The sequence below is a fragment of the Cydia splendana genome, chromosome 19 (genome assembly GCF_910591565.1).
Source record: "Cydia splendana chromosome 19, ilCydSple1.2, whole genome shotgun sequence".
NCBI lineage: Eukaryota > Metazoa > Arthropoda > Insecta > Lepidoptera > Tortricidae > Cydia > Cydia splendana.
In genome coordinates, this window is record NC_085978.1 from 3,083,725 (window position 1) to 3,104,988 (window position 21,264).

Sequence of the window (21,264 nt, forward strand, 5' to 3'; positions counted from 1 at the left end):
GTATTAGTTGCCTGTGGAAAAAAAAGTACAGTCGGCGATACAAGCTTGTACCAAAAATGAAATTTTTGTCAAAAACTTATTTTCTGTATTCTTTGTATTGTTTTCCGTAATGAGGTGTGCAATAAAGAGTATTAGTATTGTATTATTCATAAACGCGCTACAATCAGCTAATAATCGTTTGTCCTTATCTGTCATTTTGACTTATGTATTTGTAAGAAAGGGATAAAACTAAAACATAATTTAACTAAATCAGGCCCGTAAAGTTTTATGAATAAGGGTACCATTTGCACCATCACACTATCCCGGGGTTACCTGGTTAAACCTAGGGTTACCATGGTTACCAGTACAATTTGACACTGGGTTAATGGTTTAACCGGTAAACCTCGGGTTAGAGGGATGGTGCAAGTGGCACTAAGGGGGTTATCGCGTAAATTGTGCAAAAAGTACAGGCATGTACAGGTACGGCACGTTTATGCTAATGTTATTTGTGTTTAGTGTATCAGTATCGCTTGATTTAGGATTTTTAAGCAATTTCGGAACTACCCCGTTTACAGAATATTCCGCTGTGACGTTGTAAATTCCAATACTTTTTATGAATGAAAATTGATTTATTTTCTTAGTTCTACATTTACATTAGTAATTTTACAAAAATAATTCTCCATCGCAAATTATTATACAAATTTCTGTCAAGTTAGAGCATAACCACTTTATGAATGAATTCCATTCAAAAAGTGAGTATGCACTTTTGCAACTGTGTGTATCTAGGTCTGTACCTAGATGTAATGCCTAATTGTTTTCCATCGTATTTTCTCGGAAACGTTCGTATTTGTCATGCTACTTCAGTCAACCTCAGTACTTTATGTACCGAAACTGACTGATATACCAAGACACGTTCGAACGTTTCCGTGAAAATACGATGAAAAATAATTATGTATTACATCTGTATTGTCTTTAATTACAAATAGGTATTATTGAATGTGATCTTACCATTTAGCACCATTGGTGATGCCCTCAGGGAACCGCTCAGGGTAACTCCTGCAGGGTTGTCCCAAGTGCATTTTCATATGAGTCTGAAACAAAATAAGTTTTAGATAGAGTTTAAGGCACCACATGACGGTTTTTTAACATTCTACAATGGCGTAGACCAAGGGTCTCCAAACCCCCGGGCCAAATCCGGCCCGCGACGCGTTCCAATCCGGCCCGCCGACACCCAAAGCGAGTGTCCACTGTCCAGCCCGCGGGAGCCAGGCTCCGGTTCAGCATTAATTGAGAGTGGAACTGTTCCTAACAGCAGCAACCAGGCACCCTCCCCCGGCGCAAAAACCGACGGTGGCCCGTGCGAAAGTTTCTGAGGCGCAATATGGCCCTCAGGTAAAAAAGTTTGGAGACCCCTGGCGTAGATAATCCGTTTTATACGCCGTTTTAAAGCCGTCGTAAGTCCTGCCCGTGGCGCCAAGATCGCTTATAAGGGCTATGGCGTACTTTGTCAAAGCAACCTTTATCGTTTCCAGTACGGTTTATATTTGCTAGCTTATGCCAGAGATATTGGCGTGTGCATGACGTTTTAGGATTTGACAGATGGCGCTCAAGCGGTTAAACTACAGTCATTGGTCCATACAGTCATTCTTGTAAGAGTAGGGCGCAGGTTCGCAGAGAACGCAAATAGTGTGGAGACTGATCAGTCCATTATTGCTGTGTTCTCAAGCCTTGAGTTGTTACGCCGGCGCGTGCGGTCAATAACCCGCGCGTTCAAGGTCGCCCTATTTGTGTGAAGGCGGATATCCGTTACATAAAAGGATACGTGTTCACTTTTTAAATAAGATTAGTATTAACATGTAGTAATATAAGTAAAGAAAGAGTGGTAACTCCATACATCAGTTTTTTACCAAAACGCGAGTCATTTCGTAGTCGACATCTAACGTCAAGAAGTGGAACTATCAGTACCGCTATTTGACACCAGATGTCACAAGTCTCGCTACTGTCTTCTTCTTCTTCAACCTAGCGTTTTCCCGGCCTACTGTACAGACGAAAAATGTACTGCTAATGTAAAACAATTTAAAACTAATATTAGAAGAAGAAGGAGATGAAAATAGAGTTCCGGTTAATCCGGTTATAATATTAGCTGAAAATTGTTGAGCATTAGAGTTTTCGTTCGTCGCGACATCTATTGTCGCTGATAAATTCCGCTACTTGACGCTAGATGTCGACTACGAAATAACTCGCGTTTTGGTAAGAAAACTGATGTACGGAGTAACCACTCTTTTTTTACATATATTACTATATGGTATTAAGAATTATGGTTAAACTTACGTCAGAATACGTATGCGCCAGGTGCAAAAACACATCATGATCGGGTGCCAGATATTCGTCCCCGCTGTGCATGGCTGGGTTGCCGTCGTAGGGATAGTTGGCGACCAGGGAACCGCCGTGTAGGTTGGCTGATAATACGAAAGGGATGGAGAGAGACCAGTTCATTACTGCTCTAGTCTCTGGCTCGGCTACTTGGTTGTCCTGAAAAAGAAAGGGAGTATGTTGGAGTGAACTTCGAATTACAATTATAATAGTTTTTTTTTTTTATTTAAATCAGGCAAATGGCCCATATTACAAATACCTTAAGCCCCCCATTCACACTCCTACCTTGTAGTCCGCCTCGCAGGACTACGGCGTAGGATATAGCTCACACACCCTCCTACGTTGTAGTTCGCCTTGCAGGACTACGGAGCAAGAAATAGCTCACACACTACAAGTACTGTTTTGCCGTCCATCACCAGTACTGCTTCGTTTCTCACAAGTGTCGGTCTACTTACTCTTGAAAATGTTACGTGCAATTAAAAAAAAAAGAAAATAGCTCTTCTGCTATGTATTTTCTTGTTATTGGATAAAAATAAAAAAGAGTGTGGGAAAAGAAACTGCTAAAAATTCGCCAGAGAGCGTCATATTTCTTAAGTATTGGTAATAATTGTTGCAATGCGTATTCCTCCATTGTTTGTTGACGCCGACGCCGCTGACGCCGACGCCGCTGACGCCCCCCCCCCCCCCCCCCCCTTTAGCATGTAATATGTCCCGGTTGACAGTTTTTTTTAATTTTTGAGAAATGTATTAGAGTTAGGAATAAAGTCTCATGGTAAGAAATAATCCTTAATAAATTTTAAACAAAAAAGGTTAGTGTGAACCTTCTGTACCTCTAGTCCTATTATTAATTTTGTGCCGTAGTTGGGTAATAAAGAATCATTTTTAGGGTTCCGTACCCAAAGGGTAAAAACGGGACCCTATTACTGAGACTCCACTGTCCGTCTGTCCGTCTGTCTGTCACCAGGCAGTATCTCATGAACCGTGATAGCTAGACAGTTGAAATTTTCACAGATGATGTATTTCTGTTGCCGCTATCTATAACAACAAACCTAAAAAGTACGGAACCCTCGGTGGGCGAGCCCGACTCGCACGTATCCGTTTTATTGTACTTGTTAAAAGCCATAATGATATTACTCACTGGGGTTTCACCGAACTGGTCTGGGAAGTTCCTGTTCAGATCGACATTGTGCGCGTTCTCGCGGCCATGCGTGCTTTTGTAATCACCTGAAATAGATTATACATTTACACCTTTTGTCTTCAATATACCAGGCGTGGCTCACTCCGCCGCGTCGCTACAAGTGCATGCATATGCGGCACACACCAATTTTGGTGTCTAGCAGTAGTGATTGCCGCGCACCGCTACGGAACGGACGCCGGCTCGCGCTTGTATCTCTCGTAATAGACGCGTTTTGTTAGAGATTGAACCTTCTGTACCTAGTACTATTATTAATTCTCTGACTATACATATATTATAAATCCCGCGCCAAGTAAAAATTGCGTTTAATTTCCACCCGGCGATAATTTGTAAAGTGATTAAGGGAGATGCATCATGATGGACATCATGACATCTGGAAAATGTCAGCTAAGCCTTTGTAGCTTGAGATCATTTTTAATTTACTCCGGTTGGGAATTTGGGAAAACACACTAATTTCTAGTAAAAGATAAAGTCATCTGATTATAAAAGTATCATTTGGTGTATACCGGGCACAGATATTTAGTATATTGGCACACTTACCTACGGTACTATTCTCATATCCGTCCGAATTCATACTGGGGATGTATCCTGTTGCCGTTGAACATCTTACGTATGCGCTCGTTCTGGTGTTTTGGCACAGATATTTGGTAATCTATTGGTACACTCACCGACAGTACTCTTCTCATATCCGTCCGGGTTCATACTTGGCATGAGATGTATCCTGATGTTGTTCAGCATCTTCTGAATGCGGTCGTTGCCGCTGGTGTATCCTTGGCACAGATATTTAGTATATTGGCACACTTACCCACAGTACTCTTCTCATATCCGTCCGGGTTCATACTCGGCAGGAGATGTATCCTGGTGTTGTTCAGCATCTTCTGAATGCGCTCGTTGCCGCTGGTGTATTCTTGGCACAGATATTTAGTATATTGGCACACTTACCTACGGTACTCTTCTCATATCCGTCCGAGTTCATACTCGGCATGAGATGTATCCTGGTGTTGTTCAGCATCTTCTGTAGGCGCTCGTTGCCGCTGGTGTATTATTGGCACATATATTTAGTATATTGACACACTTACCTACGGTACTCTTCTCATATCCGTCCGGGTTCATACTCGGCATGAGATGTATCCTGGTGTTGTTCAGCATCTTCTGTAGGCGCTCGTTGCCGCTGGTGTATTCTTGGCACAGATATTTAGTATATTGGCACACTTACCTACGGTACTCTTCTCATATCCGTCCGGGTTCATACTCAACATGAGATGTATCCTGGTGTTGTTCAGCATCTTCTGTATGCGCTCGTTGCCGCTGGTGTATTCTTGGCACAGATATTAAGTATATTGGCACACTTACCTACGGTACTCTTCTCATATCCGTCCGGGTTCATACTCGGCATGAGATGTATCCTGGTGTTGTTCAGCATCTTCTGTATGCGCTCGTTGCCGCTGGTGTATTCTTGGCACAGATATTTGGCCAATAGGAGGAGCAGCTCGCGACCGATCACTTCGTTCCCGTGCATGTTAGCTACGTATTTGAATTCCGGTTTGCCTGTTGGGATGAATGTTTGGTTTAATCTTTTTATTTAGTTGATAATTTTTTCACAAGAATAAATGTAAACACCAATGAAAAAAACTAAACGAGGTAGCAATTGCTATCACGCCGTGAAATTAACAAAAAAATCTACTCTTTCATAAAAGTTTTCGGTTTAAATTTCAAGATAATTATATGTTATTTGGTGTACGTCTGTACTTTATTGAAAAGTTCTTTTGAGTGGTAGTCATCATTAGGCCCATCTATGATAGTTACCTCACTTAAGTCTCTGATCCATGAAATAAGACAATTGTTACTTGTGATGTCTACTTTTCCGAAAATTATAGTATCGTAAATTGTAGTATCTGGCCAGATGTAGCTCAAAACCGGGACGAGTGGAAGAAGAGGGGGGAGGCCTTTGCCCAGCAGTGGGACACAACAGGCTCATAATAATAATAATAATAATAATAATAAAAAAAACTTGACGCCGTCAACGTCAGACGCGTTTTTTACTAAATTTTCCTTTTATATGCGATCAAATATGTTTTTACTGGCTTTTATTACATTTTAGTTGATTTTTTTTGTGGAAAAGTTACCTTCACAATAATGCGACACTTCGCAAAAGGATACGTGACCGCAAAAAATGTAACTGTACGAAACTAGCCGACAAACAATGGTTGAATGACAAAGGAAAATGATTACACGAAGTAAAGCGCGTTCACAAGCGTCCACCACAGCCAACGCACGCCCACCACCCTCGCCCGTCTCGTCCGTCTCCTCACAATCATCGGGCGATGAATTCGCCACTGCGCCCGATACCAGCGAGTCGAGCGACGAGTGCGGGCCGCCGCCGCCGCCGCCACGACCACCAGCGCGACGCGGGCGGCCACCGCTGCCGGCACGCTTGGGGCCTGCGGGACATCTTGCTCCGCCCACGGCTCCCGCTGCCGGTGGTGTAGTGCGTCGCATGAGATGGTCTCAAACCATGAATGAGAACGTCATGCGCGCCTACTATGGGGCTACAGAGGGGGGAACCGACTTATGCGCGTACCGTGTCCGAATGCTTCCACTGTTTCAGGCCCTCGAACCAACCATCGACGTGACTGCGCAACGGCTATCGGATCAGGTGCGAGTCATCCAGCGGCTAAAGCGGTTGGATGACTCGACACTTGATCGGCTTCGCCTGGAGGCTCTCTCTGCTCGCGCAACCTCCACCTCGGTGCGAGACCCGCCCGCCACATCGCCGGATCCGGTGCCGGCACCCGACCAGGCACCGCAGGCGCCGCGGGTAGATCTCTGTGCCGACGAGGAGGAGTTCGCGCAGAGTGTGAGTAGTACAGCCAATGAGCAACTGAGGAGGACTTTGGATGAGGCGATTACGCAGTATCGCTCCACACCCAATACTAGGCCACGATTACCACGTTTGCCTATGAATAGACACAATCTAGCGCTAATGGGAGCCCTAAACGCTTTACTAGAGCCATATTTGCGGACTAGTAAAGATTTAGATGATACGCACGCGATCATGTATTGCGGAGCCATCGCGGCGTGCCGTGTTGCACGAGTCAAGTTTCCGGACTCTGAACGTGCACCTAGGACCGCCGGGGGTGCCCCCGCATGGCAAATACGGATCGAGCGACGTATCAGCTCTTTTAGGACTCTTATCGCAAAGCTGATCTGCTTCAGGGGGGGCAACAATCGCCCCCGAGTAATGCGCTTTGTAAACCAGGCATTCGCGGGGACGGATATTAGGCCCCGCGACTACATGGCCAACATTACGGAGCGCATCGACTTTCTAAAGCAGAAAGTCTATGCATGGGCAAACCGTATTCGCCGCTACAGAGAGCGTGTGGACCGATTCCAGCAGAACCGTCTTTTCCAGAGTGACCAAAGGAAGATGTACCGAAAGTGGGAGGAAACCAACCCTCGTGCGTCCGACTCGCAGCCACCGGATGCTACTGTCATGAATGACTTCTGGCGTAGCATCTGGTCAGTGCCTGTCGGACACACCGAGGGGAGTTGGATGAGTGTTGTCGAGCGTGAGTGCGAGTCCATCGAACCTATGGGGGCAGTCACCATCAGCCCCGATGACGTAAGTTGTGCCATTCGCACGGCCCAGAACTGGAAAAGTCCTGGGCCGGATGGATTGCACAACTTCTGGCTAAAATGGTTCCGATGCTCACACTCCTGCTTGGCAGCACAATTTCAACAAGCCCTCGAGCTTGGTTCTCCCCCACCTTCCTTAACAACTGGTGTCACCTTCCTGCTCTATAAGTCCGGTAGTACCACGGAAGCGAAGAACTACAGACCCATCACATGCTTGCCTACACTCTACAAGCTCCTTACATCCATTTTGAGAGCAAAAATCAACGCGCACATTGTCGCAAACAATATTTTGGCCTCTGCTCAAAATGGATGTAGGGTTGGGTCCCGTGGTACTAAAGAGCTCCTCCTCATAGACATGACCATCTGCCAACAAATCCGGAGGAACAGGGGGGCCCTCTCAGCAGCCTGGATTGACTACAAGAAGGCCTATGATTCGGTGCCTCACTCATGGCTGGAGAGGATCTTAGAGCTGTATAAAGTTGATACAGCTTTAAGAGCCTTTCTAAGCGCATGTATGAGGCAATGGACCACAGTCCTTCGTCAACCAGGAGGCGGGGATGAGAGCCCTGGCCCGCAGGATTTTATAAGGATTGAGCGAGGAATATTTCAGGGTGATAGCCTGAGTCCTCTGTGGTTCTGCCTAGCTCTGAATCCTCTCAGTACCTTGCTGAAGGATTTAGAACTAGGTTGCCGGCTTCGGAGAGGGGGTGAAGTCATTTCTCACCTTCTGTACATGGATGATCTCAAATTATTTGCACCAAATAGCCAAGACTTGGTGGAGCTACTGAAAACTACCGAAGTCTTCAGTAATGCCATCAACATGGAGTTTGGTGTCGATAAATGTGCGGTTATGCATGTACAGCGGGGGAAAGTTGTAAATTCAACAAATTTACAACTTTCTGAGACAATGTCTTTCAGATCCATCTCTGAATCAGAAACCTATAAATACCTTGGCATGTCACAGTCGTTGGGTATTGAGGAAGAAGGTATTAGACGGTCGGTGAAGGAGCGCTTTTTCAGTCGGCTCACAAAAGTCCTTAACAGTCTTTTGTCAGGAGGCAACAAAGTGCGCGCCTTCAACGCCTGGGTAATGCCCCTACTCACATACTCCTTTGGCATACTAAGGTGGACTCAGACCGAGCTGGACGCCCTGGATCGGAGGGTCCGGTCACTGCTCACCACACATCGCATGCTACACCCACGCTCGTCAGTTATGAGATTGTACATCCCACGGAAGTGTGGAGGCCGAGGCTTCCTAAACGCCAAGGATCTCCACAACCGCGAGGTGTACAATCTCAGGAATTATTTCCTTAACAACGAGTGTGGGATGCATCGTGATGTGGTGGCAGTAGACAGGAACCTCACGCCGCTCTCCTTGGCAAACGAGAACTGGCGCAAACCTGTGGTACTAAGTACTGCGGATCGCAAGGCGGCATGGGAGAGTAAGGTGCTACACGGGCGGTTCTACAAGGCCCTCACGGGACCCGATGTGGACCTGCTCGCGTCGGTGAACTGGTTACGATTCGGGGACCTCTTCGGAGAAACCGAGGGTTTTGCCTGTGCAATTGCGGACGAAGTGATGATGACGAACAACTATCGGAAATATATCCTGAAGGACGGTACGGTCGACATTTGTCGGGCATGCCGCCGTCCCGGAGAGTCACTCAGGCATATTATCTCCGGTTGTTCTCATCTTGCTAACGGCGAGTACTTGCACAGACATAACCTCGTAGCCAGAATTATTCACCAGCAACTTGCCCTCCTATACGGCCTTGTGGACCGCGAAGTGCCGTACTACAAGTACTCACCTGCGCCAGTTCTCGAAAATGGTCGTGCCACGCTCTATTGGGATCGATCTATCATCACTGACAGGACTATTGTAGCCAATAAGCCTGACATCGTGCTGATAGATCGATCGCAGCGCCGGACCGTGCTCGTCGACGTCACCATCCCCCATGATGAGAATCTCGTGAAGGCCGAGAAGGACAAGTCCAGCAAGTACCTAGACTTAGCCCACGAGATAACCGCTATGTGGGATGTTGACTCGACGATCATTGTTCCTATAGTCGTGTCAGCGAACGGTCTCATAGCGAAGAGTCTCGACCAACACCTAGAGAGACTCTCGCTGGGTGGTTGGATCAAGGGTCAGATGCAGAAGGCGGTAATTTTGGACACGGCGCGTATAGTACGTCGATTCCTCACTCTGCGGCCCTGACCACCGGCAGCTTGGACCCTGCCCCGCTGCCGGCGGCACCCTAGGTTAGGTTTTTTATAATGTGTTTATATATTTTTGTTATGTTTTGTAAGTGTTTTTATATTTTACTTTTATACTCACATTGTAAAACCCTAACCTAAGACCCTAATTGAATAAAGAGAATAATAATAATAATAATACCCCATCGCCCGCTGGTTTTACCAGTGCAATCAGTCAACGCAGGGCAGCTTGTGGCGAGCTGTTGGGGATTAGCGACCTCACGTACCCGAGCGCTCCTGGAGAGTTCTGTTACCCGCAAGGAGGGTGGGTGGGACAGGATTCTCTGCCTCTGGCTTGCCTTAGCCGGCCGGCCAGAGTGGAGTCGTCAGAGCTATAAGCTCCAGGGGTGGAAGTGAAATATGCATAAGACGCGAGTTGGCACAGTGGCTGTTAACAGCCACTGGGTAGAAAGCGGCGCACACCTCTCTACACCCCTGAGCCGCTCACACCGGTGTTGCCCTTGAGCCATCCTAGATGTCGCTTTTTGTGGGGGCCCACCTTGTGAGGGCGAGTCACCGTCTGCCGGAAATAAAATTGCATACCGTTTTATTAGGCAGGCGTCCGGTTTTTTACTCCATAGCTCAGTTCTTAGTCCATCGCTTTCACCCAATAACCTAGTTCATTTTAGATTCCATCAACTCTCAATAGTCCTTACACCCTGGCGGGTGCTGCCTCTGCGTGCGTCCCATGACACGGGCAAGGGCAGCCTCCGCTCGGTGTACCCCTTACATTTCATTAAAGTGTCAAAAGGGCCTCTACGTGTTGGCTTCGGCTCCGCGCACGCCTCCCAAAGGTCCGGAATACCATTGTTCCGTGATGGGAAAGACATACAAATAATAATAATAGTATCGTAAATAAATTTATGAGTAGAATAGGCAATTAGAAAAAAAAGTGGCTAATTTTGAATTTGGAGCCACTGACAAATTCGTTCGACTGACTATAAATGAAAGTTTTCTGTAGATAGAGTTAGACCGAGAATAGTCTGCAGTGATTTTCATAGCCCACGCAGTGCAAGTGTTATATTAAATGTCAAACTTCTATGAAATTATTATATATTATATATATCGTCGTCTAGTACCCACAACACAAGCCTTATTGAGCTTACCGTGGGTCTAGATTGATCTGTGTAAAATTGTCCTATAATATTTAAATATTTATTTATTATGACGTATAAATAACACTTGCACTCCGTGGGCTATCAAAATCGCTGCGGACGTTTCTTGGTCTAACTCTAACTTGTTTGTAAAACAACATTATGCCTTCCACAGTTTTACAAACAAGTCGTTGCAGCCTCTCAATATATGATACTATAGTTAAGAAAGTTTTCCATAATTCTTACCAGGAATATGTCTCCCAGGATCCCTCGTCACTTCCAACACATACAGCTCCCTTCCTTCCACACTCTTCCCAATACTGCTGAGCTTCGTAATCTTCGGATACAAAGCCGCCAGGTCCTTGAGGAAGCTCTCCATCTTCAGATAGTCGTGGTGGGTGAAATCCGCTGCAGGCAGATTGGGCACGTCACGACGGTGTTGGTTTTGCTCTGGAGATTTGCCCGGGAACGTGGACTTTATTTTATGGGGCGTTGGGTTGATATTGCACTGTTATTATTAGACTGTGCTAGCTAAGTTGGTTTTTAAACGAATGTGGACTTTATTGTTGGACTATCTGTGGCAGCTAGATTTTTTGTTATCTGTGGTACTTAAACTGCTAATACAAATATATTTATTCATAGTGCTGGGGCGTTTCTCAAAAGCTTGTAACTTGTGATAAAAGCGGATGTCACTATTCGACAGCTTATGTTAGAAAGGGACTTCCACTTGTATTACAAGTTACAGGCTTTTGATAAACGGGGCAGGACTTGAATTTCGAGGCTATTTAAGCCGCCACTTCATGCATGTGTGGTAGGTAACTAAACTTTTATTTATTGCTGTCATTGCTGTCATAATATAAGGTGCAATGTATGATTATGTTTTTTTATATGAAACAAGAACCAAAGTCGTTTTTTACGATATTTTAGGTAACCATGCAGTATACACCATTTTTTATTTTTTATTCCAACTGTGCCGTTTAGACATGTTAGTGGGCATATCTGTCAACGTATGGCGCGAGTTAGGGACAGAATTTGTCCTCCTGATACTACGGGACATGGCACATTGCGTCCGATTCCTTATTACCTTCAAAATTATGAGTTTACTCAAGTGAAAGTTGTAAAAGAGTGCAGTTAACTAATTAATGTTTAAAGAATGAATGGTTTACCCGGTTTTTCTTCACTGATGACTACTTCAGGGACTTCTATGTTTTGTAACTTTACTCTCCCTGTAAAGATAGCATTTTGGACTTAAGTTTTTGTATGTTACTTTACTCTCCCTGTAAAGATAGGGTGTTCAACTTAATTGCTGGTATGTTATGTTTCATTTTATGCCTAATTAATATATACAATTTTAGTTATTTAGAAATGGAAGATTAGTGTGTAAAGAAGTATTAATTAAGTATTGTACTTACTGTAAGTCCAGATTAGTATGAAGCAAGAGGAAAAAAATAATGTAGTTTTCTGTGTTTATTCATATTAATTCTTAGATGTTAATTATGTTGTTAAACAACAAAAAGGTATTAAACTAAATGCGTTTAGTAGTTGTTCGTTTGTGGCCCTAAAAACGAATATTTTTATGTAACAAAACGGATTAAACGATTTATATGCGGTTGTCTGTAATTAGTTTGCCAAAGTGGTTCTAAAACGTTATGTATACCTATACCAACATAAATTGTTAATAAAATATATTTTTTTCTCGATTTTCAGCTTGCGTTTTTAATTATTTAAAATTTAGCAAAATCTCATGACGCATTCCACGGGCTCTCCCATACAAACTTTGTGTATTAGAAATATTCGGCCTTTAAAACTGACTATTATTTTTCTGGGCATATTTTTAACCATTTAACACAGAAAAAGAAACTCATATACCTGCGAATCTGCAGAAAATTCACGTTTCGTCATCAGATATATCGGAGATGCCGATGTGCTCAAAAGTATCGTCGTTATCTCTCTCTATTACTCTTCCATATGAGTGCGACACGGACAGTTGCGTTTCGTTCGCTACCGAGCGTTAAGGATTGGCATCTTGTACGCACCCTGTACAGAAGATTGGTTTTGACATTTATCATAGATCGTCTGTTACTCGTCAACTCCCAAAAGTAATTGCCAGCCAAATAACAACCTTGTCGTGTTATAGTTAGAATTGATTTTCACACACGAGTGATTACAGATGTAGTGCATAAATTGTATTCCATCGTATTTTCTCGGAAACGTTCGTACGAGTATTTGTCATGCTACTTCAGTCAACGTCAGTACTTTTTGTACAGTCACCTGCAATAATATGTTACACAACGAAGGCCGCAAAAATATCTGACACGAACTTATTTGTAGAGCCATAAGAGAGTGTCACATATTTTTGCGGCCTTCGAAGAGTAATATATTATTGCAGGTGACTGTACAGTCTCGGTACTGAAATAGCAAGACACGTTCGTACGTTTCCGTGAAAATACGATGGATAATAATTATGCACTACATCTGTATTGTATATAAGGGTAAAACTAAAGAGAAAAGAAAAGGGATTACTAAAAGAAAAGAAAAAGTCCAGGCAAACCTTCAGAGCATGCAAAAAAAGCAAAAAAGAAAGAAATTAAGAAAATTCTTAATTAAAACAGCGGGTTAGTAAGTGTACTATTTACATTTTTTTATTTGTAAGTATATTTTTTGTATCTTAGTTGTGCTATTTTCTATATGTGACGTTCTCAATCCAAAGGTACCAATTTGTCGCTTATTATAAAGACGAAATTTGCTTGTATCTTTATACAAATAACCTGTCAGAGAGTCCTATGGCAAGCGACAGTGTGGTTCCTTTTGGTTGAGAACGTCACTATAATTAGGTGTTTCTGTCATACATAAAAAAATAGGAAAACGCGTAAAGTAATGTAATATAGTAGGTAGTGTACTCGCAAATTTGACAGCTGAAGTAGTCGGCGCTGTTCCGTACAGTACATATTCACGTTTTCAAGCGCCAACGTTCGACTTTCTAGTTACAAAAAAACGTATAGCGCCATCTATTTTAGCTGTTAAATTTACGACATATATTTTCCACTTAGTATTTCTTTTGTGATAATTCCAATACTATGATTTAATATTTAATTTTATTGATAGAAACGCCCATATATTTCAGGAACATCCTTTGCAAGTTCGTATTTTAACATTTGCTTTCTATTAGAGAAGGGTTGGAACATGAAGAATCAGGACCCTACTCTGATGGAAGGCCACGTTTAATTTAAATGTAGTCCGTATTTCCTCGGTCTATATTTTATTTTAGAATAGCAACTAAATATACTCATGGACAAATTTAAAGGAACGCAAAAAAGGTTTAATTACTGGATTACAGCACCTAAAGTAATTTCAAAATGAGTATATGAACTTTTTCACTTCTCATGCTCAAAAAGTGCACCTTTATGTCGTGCGTAGACGACATAAAATCGCATTTTATGTTCTAGCGCATAAAGTAAAATCATCTATTACGACCCTTATTGACTTAGCAATAAAGTCCAAATTCTGCCATACAAACTGCCAGCCCTGCCGGCGCGCCCCCGACCGGCGCTCTCCCGATCGGCGTGCCCCGCGCCTCCGACCGGCCCAAGAACAATTTTCTTTAGTCTTGAATAAATACGTTAAAATAACCTAAAATATTTGATTTTTTGTATATTTTCCTCGCAATCGAAGTGAAAAGCAGAGTGTACAACAAGGGCATAAATGTCCATTTTTACCCTCTTCTACTATTTTGGTCTTCGCTTCGCTCAGACCAAAAAATTGCCTCGGGTAAAAATGGGTCACTTTATGCCCTTGTTGTACAATCTACTATTTTTGTGGTCCTCTAAATTAGTCCAAGGGTATAAATATATTATATGATTGCAAAGGTTGTTTTTTTATTCATATAACTTTTAAATATTGTGACACTTTGAGAAACATCTTAATTGACCTAGTAAATAAAATAATTGTTAACATCTAATTCGTCATTATACTCATTTGAAATATAACAAAATTACCTCCTAAGGCCCAGGCACACAAGAAAAAATCCAGCCAATGCAATATTAACCTATAGTGCAGAAAATAGTTGATCTTGTTTTATTTGAAAACTAAAGAAAACAGCAAATTCAACTGTACCTATTTAAATTGAAAACAATTTAAATTTCATTAAATTTATTTAGCAGGTTATAAATAGGACCGTGAGCCGTAGGAGGATAATAGGATGCATTCATTTTGCAATATTTCATTTTACTAACCAATCATTATTCATATTAACTCACATTTTTAGACGGGGTCTATCGCGAATTAACGCGGCGGCTAACCGCGACCACGACCAGTGAAACCTGTGTCGAAACGTCGGTAAATAACACATTCAGGGCCAAGAACCCGACTGTCGGGTACACTGTTCGTAGCGACTACGCGCTCCATACGGCAAAGACGTGGCTAAGCGCTACGAGCGTAACCCGTAGCACTTAATGGCAATGAATGTGATAAAGGTAGTAAAATAATTTCGCGATAGACCTGTCTATAAATGTGAGTTAATATGTGTTCAAAACGCGAAAGTTTTAAATATTATATTGCAATAATTATTCTTATTGACCATACTTTGTACTAAGCTAAACAATTAAACGCTTAATTGTAATTATTGCTTTGATCATGTCATGAGTAATCATTAATTCATGACGTGATGTAACCAACGTATTTTTGGCACAAGTTTAGGAATGTTAAAAGTATTCACTAAATGTAAAAAAATGCATTATTATCACGAAATCTTAAAATAATCCATACAAACTAAGTAATAGTCATATATGTTCCTTAAAAGGAAAGGGGACAGCCTTTTCTCCATACAATACAAATGTAGTCCCCATTTTTCCTCTCTGGATATTGACATTATGCAAAATGTTTCTACATAATTTGGTGTATATTTACCATAGCTATGCTCCTACGTTTGATTTATTTCGATTTTTTAATAATAGCAAAAATTAGGAGCGAAAAACAGATTTCATAAAAAAAATTAAATGCTCCAAACTTTTATAATAATATTTTCAATAACGTCGTTCGTCCTCTGGCTGATATGATGATGATGATGATGATGATTTTCAATAATGTTATTTTAATACAATGACAATGGCGGAAAATGTGGACTATTACGTTTGTATGAAAAGGCGATTTGGCGCGAGTCCTCCACTTTCGTCTTAATAATAAAATTTTAAAATAAAATTTACTAATAATTAACGAGCCCCTGGCTACCCATTTCTTAAGAATCAATACCCACGTATAACCTAATCTAACTCCCTAGACTTTAAAGGAAATATTTGACACGAAAATTGAGCAACAATAAATTAATTGTAGAGAACATTTTGTCTCTCACACACACAAATTGGTACATTGTCATACATTTTTTTTATGTCGACACAACATGTATGAGGATGTTATATCCCCGTTAGGTCCAATGTACAGTCGCCATCAGATATATCGGGACGGCCGAGGTGCTCAAAAATATCTGACCACGCACTCTAACGCCCTGACAATAGGCCTACAATTAGGGTTGCCAGATGGTCGGGATTTGGCGGGATTCTCCCGATTTTTAGCATGTGTTCCCGATTCCCGACAAAGTGAAAATTTTCCCGAAAAACAGCTTCACGTTATAAAACAATAATTTCAAGTTCCGAACTGTCGTCGAGCGAGCGAGCTGACGTAGTGCCAATAATGTAAAATATACAATACAATTACTTTAAATTGAATGTATTTTTTTTCCCGACTAAGTCCCGAAATCACGAAAAATTGATATTGTTTCCCGATAATAGCGTCTTTCCATCTGGCAACCCTACCTACAATGTACAACCATGCTCGTTAATCGTAAATATTTGTAAAATTGGAGGTTATGATAATTACATGTTTTGGTTCGATATACATTGCTGCTTTTCTTAGCGCAATACTGCTCTTTGAGTGTTGCCTTACTTCACATTGCTACTGCCATACTTTGCTTGACAGACTATAGCTCTCTTGTTTTCTTCTTATTATGTAAGACAGAGACAGAGAGTTGTTAAAAATACATTAATCCTAATTTTTAACCCTTTATAATATAAATGAAGATAGCATTAAGCATCAACACCCAACACAGACCTAACGAAGAAGCCGCGTTGTCATATTTATCTATACGACGGGACTTACCGACGGCGCGCCGGCGGACCACCAGCTTCAGCGGCACGGCTTCGGTCTGATTACTGGGCACTGTTACGGTGGTCGGGGTTGGGGATTCGAAGCTGGAAAGATGAAAAAAATATCACTACACCTTATAAAACAAAGTCCCCCGCCGCGTCTGTCTGTTTGTGTCTATGTATGTTCGCGATAAACTCATAAACGACTGAACGGATTTTCATGCGTTTTTCACCTATTGATTCCTGAGGAAGGTGTTTCATTTGTTAAGGTTTTGTGTAACCCGTGCGAAGCCGGGCCGGGTCGCTAGTGTAATATAAATATAGGAGAAATAAAGTATACCAAACGTATTTGTTCCCACGTGATTTACGAAAAAGGAAAGATACGATTTCACAAATTAGTATGTATCACATCATTCAAACTATCAGATAAGATCAGACACTCAGAAATAAGAAAGAAAACAAAGATTACCGACATACTTGCTCGCATTGACCATCTAAAGTGGGGATGGACAGGCCACATGCTACGCTGCCCAATAGAATAATGGAGCAAACAGGTTACTCTATGGTACCCTAGAGGCTGTACTAGAAAGCAAGCACATCCAATCACAAGATGGAAAGATGACATCTGTCTGACTCTGGGGCCATACTGGATGAGGGTTGCTGCAGACAGAGCCCAATGGAGACAGTTGGAGGAGGCCTATGCCTTACGGCACACCGAACTGAGGGATATATTATAAAAAAATGAAAAAAAATCAAGTGTAATTTATATCGTTCGGAATAAATGGCTTTGTTATTATTATTACATCATTTTATGAGATGTCGCTTTATGAGAGAAAATAGACAAGTTACTTTAATGTAGTAAATAAAGGTAGTGGACCCCGCAGTAATTCCTCAGCCAGAAAAAACTTTACAGTATGATAAAGTATCAATAAATAATAAGTATTGTATAAATATCCAAAGAATAATAATAATAGAATTAAAGTAAATACCTAAAGTCTCAAATCGTTAATATCTTTTTACAGAAAAATGCTCCGTTCAAACTTTCTTCACCGGACATATTCATGTAACGTATTGCAACAATATATGAAATATCCAAAAAAATAACCCAGCAGAAATACCAATATTAATAAAATATAATTTTTTGGTGTGTCTTGGACCGGAAAATTGCTCAGTCTAATTTTTTCACTGGAATGCCAGCTTATTGCCGTTTTATATCTACAAAATGAAAATCCAAAAAAATTACCACGTAACTATACTATTTTCAGAAATTGCCTTTTTACTCGCTGTGGAAAATTTCTCTATCCATTTTATTTATTGAATTAAGTTCACAGTTTTCTTTCCATTCATCTATAAAAACATCCAAAAAAATAACGAGCGCATTAAAAACGAAACATAACGGGAACAGTGTGTAGGGAGCGGAGTACAAGCGGGGTGCGTGAGCGGTACCGGCCGCCGCCCGCGCGCGCGCCGCGCCTCGCCCTATACTACCCGGCGGTGGCGGCTTGCTGCTTTTCTATACTAAAAAACGTAATTCAAGACCAAAAAAACTTACTACAATGTTGCCACTGCTGCAATATTTTTTTTGTAAAATATACTTGGTCAAGCAAATCTTGTCAGTAGAAAAAGGCGGCAAATTTAAAAAATGTAGCGAAGGATTATCGTCCCATAGTTTTTTTTTATCGTTTCAACCTTATTGTCAATGTCAAAACTGGTCGTAATGGTTTAGTAGTGTATTTGATGTCGGTTGTTATTAACGTCTTTAGCGTGATATTATTCTAATCAAAGTTATATGAAACTACGTTAATATAATTATATTATTCGGTACAAAGAAAACGCAAAAAATCACTAAATGTAGTGTAAAGAATCACACACTAGTGACAACGACAACTCCCTTCTTATGGCTCCTCTACAGCTCTACACGATGGGCCAGCGCCGGCCACTCCAAGGGACGCATTTAAGCGTTAGAGGGAGCAAGTGATATTGCTATCTCATTCTACCGCATGGCTGCGTCCCTTGGAGTGGCCGGCGCTGGCCCATCGTGTAGAGGAGCCATTAAGTGCAGGCTGCGGGTCACGCGGTCGGGTCGTACTAGAAGCACAAGGACGCTAATCTGCACTAAGCTGCTAAAGGAAGACGGTACATTATTGCGTAACCGCGGGATGGATTTACCTTCGCTTCCAAAATTTCGGTGTCCTGGATGATATTTCTTTTGGATATTTTGGATTTAAGTGTATACGTGACTACTCAGTATATATTTAAAAAGAAATCAGGCTGAGAAATTTTCCACTCTCAGTTTTTAATAGTTCTAAAATACATAAATTTGGGTATGCATTTTTTTTGGATTTTCTTACCCTCTACGCTAAATTATATTCTAAGATCATATAAGAAGAAAAAATTGACAGAGCAATTTTCCGATGAAAATGAGCACCAAAAAAAGGAATTATCATAAAAAAATATTCTCATGTTTGACAAAAGTTTTTGATTTTTTTCTAGTATCACATGCTGATACAAATAACTTATTTGGTAAAATAATTTTGGACGGAGGAATTACTCGGTTCAATATATAAACAGATTTGTATTTTTACGTATAAAAACCTAACTTAGGAGTGTTTTTTTTTTTGGATATTTCATATGTTAGTTTCGGCTCATACTATACAATAACCAAGCAAAATTTCATCGACTGAGGAATTAATGCATGGGTCTCCATACAACATCTTGCTTCGTTTACTCCACTACTTGCCTTTCAAATATAAAATAGTACATGACAATACACGTACGAATTTCCTATTTTTCGCACTTGTATCGAAAATAATTATTATCAAATCGGTCAAGATGTTTCCTAAAACTCGGGCAACACATAAAAAAAAACCGGCCAAGTGCGAGTCGGACTCGCGTTTCTAGGGTTCCGTACATAAGTGCGACTCACGCTTGACTGCACATTTCTAATAGGTTTTCCTGTCATCTACAGGTAAAGAACTATTTTGTGTATTTTTTTCAAAATCTTAAACCCAGTAGTTTCGGAGATAAAGGGGGGCGAATAGTCATTTTTTGGCTATTTTCTTAAATAACTTCGAACCTATGTATTTTAAAATTATAAAAAAAACATGTGCATCTTTGGGTCACTAATTTACATACGTGTATCAAATTTCAACTTAATTGGTCCAGTAGTTTCCGAGAAAATAGGCTGTGACAGACGGACAGCCAGACAGACGCATGAGTGATCCAATAAGGGTTCCGTTTTTTCCTTCTGAGGTACGGAACCCTAAAAATAAAATAAAGATTTCGACGAAGTGAGGTCTTCCTCTTTCTAAACGTGGAAGTCCGTTTTAAAACAAAAAGGTAGAAAATGTACCCTTGAGCCAAAGCGGTGATGTTGTACTGTCCCGGCAGCAATAGTCTCCAGAACTCTCCCAGTTCCGTCGTCTTCACGAAGTGGGGCACGCCTTCCACTTTGATGAATGCGTTCTGAAATCACGCAACGTTATAAATCGTTCAGGTTTTGTTACGTTTCATCGTCATCACCACCCTCGTGTTATCCCGGCATTTTGCCACGGCTCATGGGAGCCTAGGGTCAGCTTGACAACTAATCCCAAGAATTGACGTAGGCACTAGTTTTTATGAAAGTGACTGCCATCTGACCTTCCAACCCCAGACCCAGAGGGGAAACTAGGCCTTAAGGCGCTCTTATACTCGAGTTTTACGTTTTCAAGGGGGTGAAGCAGACGCGTGGTAGAACGGGCAGGCGGGCGCCCCGCGCGGCGCACCGCACCATTCCCGCGCAGCACGTCTACGTCCTTATTCTGACGACATCGGTATTCTGAATTGTCAGTTCCGGGATTTTTTCCGGCAATTAATATTGAATAAGATTTATTAGCAAATTCGAATTTTGATGAGTACTTAATGAAATTAAAAATGGTAGGTAAGACGGCGAGTGTAAATAATTATTAATTATATACAATATAAGTGTATACCGCGACAAACTGAGAATCTAATCAAATGATACCAAATTATTATGAGACAAAAAATAGTACTTATACTAATAGACATTAAAAATGTAATAGAGCTAGACCAAGAAAAATCTGCAACGATTTTGATTGCACACGCAGTGCAAGTGTTATTTCAAACGTCAATCTTCTTTGAAATTATGAATAACACTTGCACTTCCTATGCTATCAAAATCGTTGCAGACTTGGTCTAACTCTAGCAGTCAATTTCGGGCAAGTAGGTAGTGAAAATAAGGAAGAATACTAGCAAAGCTAAGATAATTTGTGGGACTATTGAGTTATGCATAGCACCAATAAGTACATAAAATTAGCTGTCTTCACAAGAAAGAATTATAACAATTTATAACTCTAACTGTAATACTTACTATTTTTCTAATTTTGAATTGACGAGTAAAAGTCAAGCATTTAAAGATTGTAATGACAAAAAAAACCGGGCAAGTGCGAGTCGGACTCGCGCACGAAGGGTTCCGTACCATAATGCAAAAAAAAACAAAAAAAAAGCAAAAAAAAACGGTCACCCATCCAAGTACTGACCACGCCCGACGTTGCTTAACTTTGGTCAAAAATCACGTTTGCTGTATGGGAGCCCCACT

At 41.4% G+C, this 21,264-nt stretch overlaps 1 protein-coding gene across 5 annotated transcripts in view; it reads right to left on the minus strand.

Moving 5' to 3' along the window:
* Window positions 1-21,264, minus strand: part of LOC134799860 (carboxypeptidase D-like) — a 68,702-nt gene that overhangs the window by 28,273 nt on the left and 19,165 nt on the right. For 2 of the 5 annotated variants that reach the window (XM_063772265.1, XM_063772261.1), the window contains 8 exons: window positions 20,020-20,132; window positions 16,681-16,772; window positions 11,697-11,756; window positions 10,777-10,980; window positions 4,901-5,095; window positions 3,491-3,576; window positions 2,311-2,511; window positions 988-1,070 (listed from right to left, as the gene is read on the minus strand). In XM_063772265.1, the coding sequence (XP_063628335.1) occupies window positions 988-1,070; window positions 2,311-2,511; window positions 3,491-3,576; window positions 4,901-5,095; window positions 10,777-10,980; window positions 11,697-11,756; window positions 16,681-16,772; window positions 20,020-20,132 (1,034 nt within the window). The remainder of the gene's footprint in view (window positions 1-987; window positions 1,071-2,310; window positions 2,512-3,490; window positions 3,577-4,900; window positions 5,096-10,776; window positions 10,981-11,696; window positions 11,757-16,680; window positions 16,773-20,019; window positions 20,133-21,264) is intronic. The other 3 variants (XM_063772262.1, XM_063772264.1, XM_063772263.1) reach the window with 3 other exon arrangements.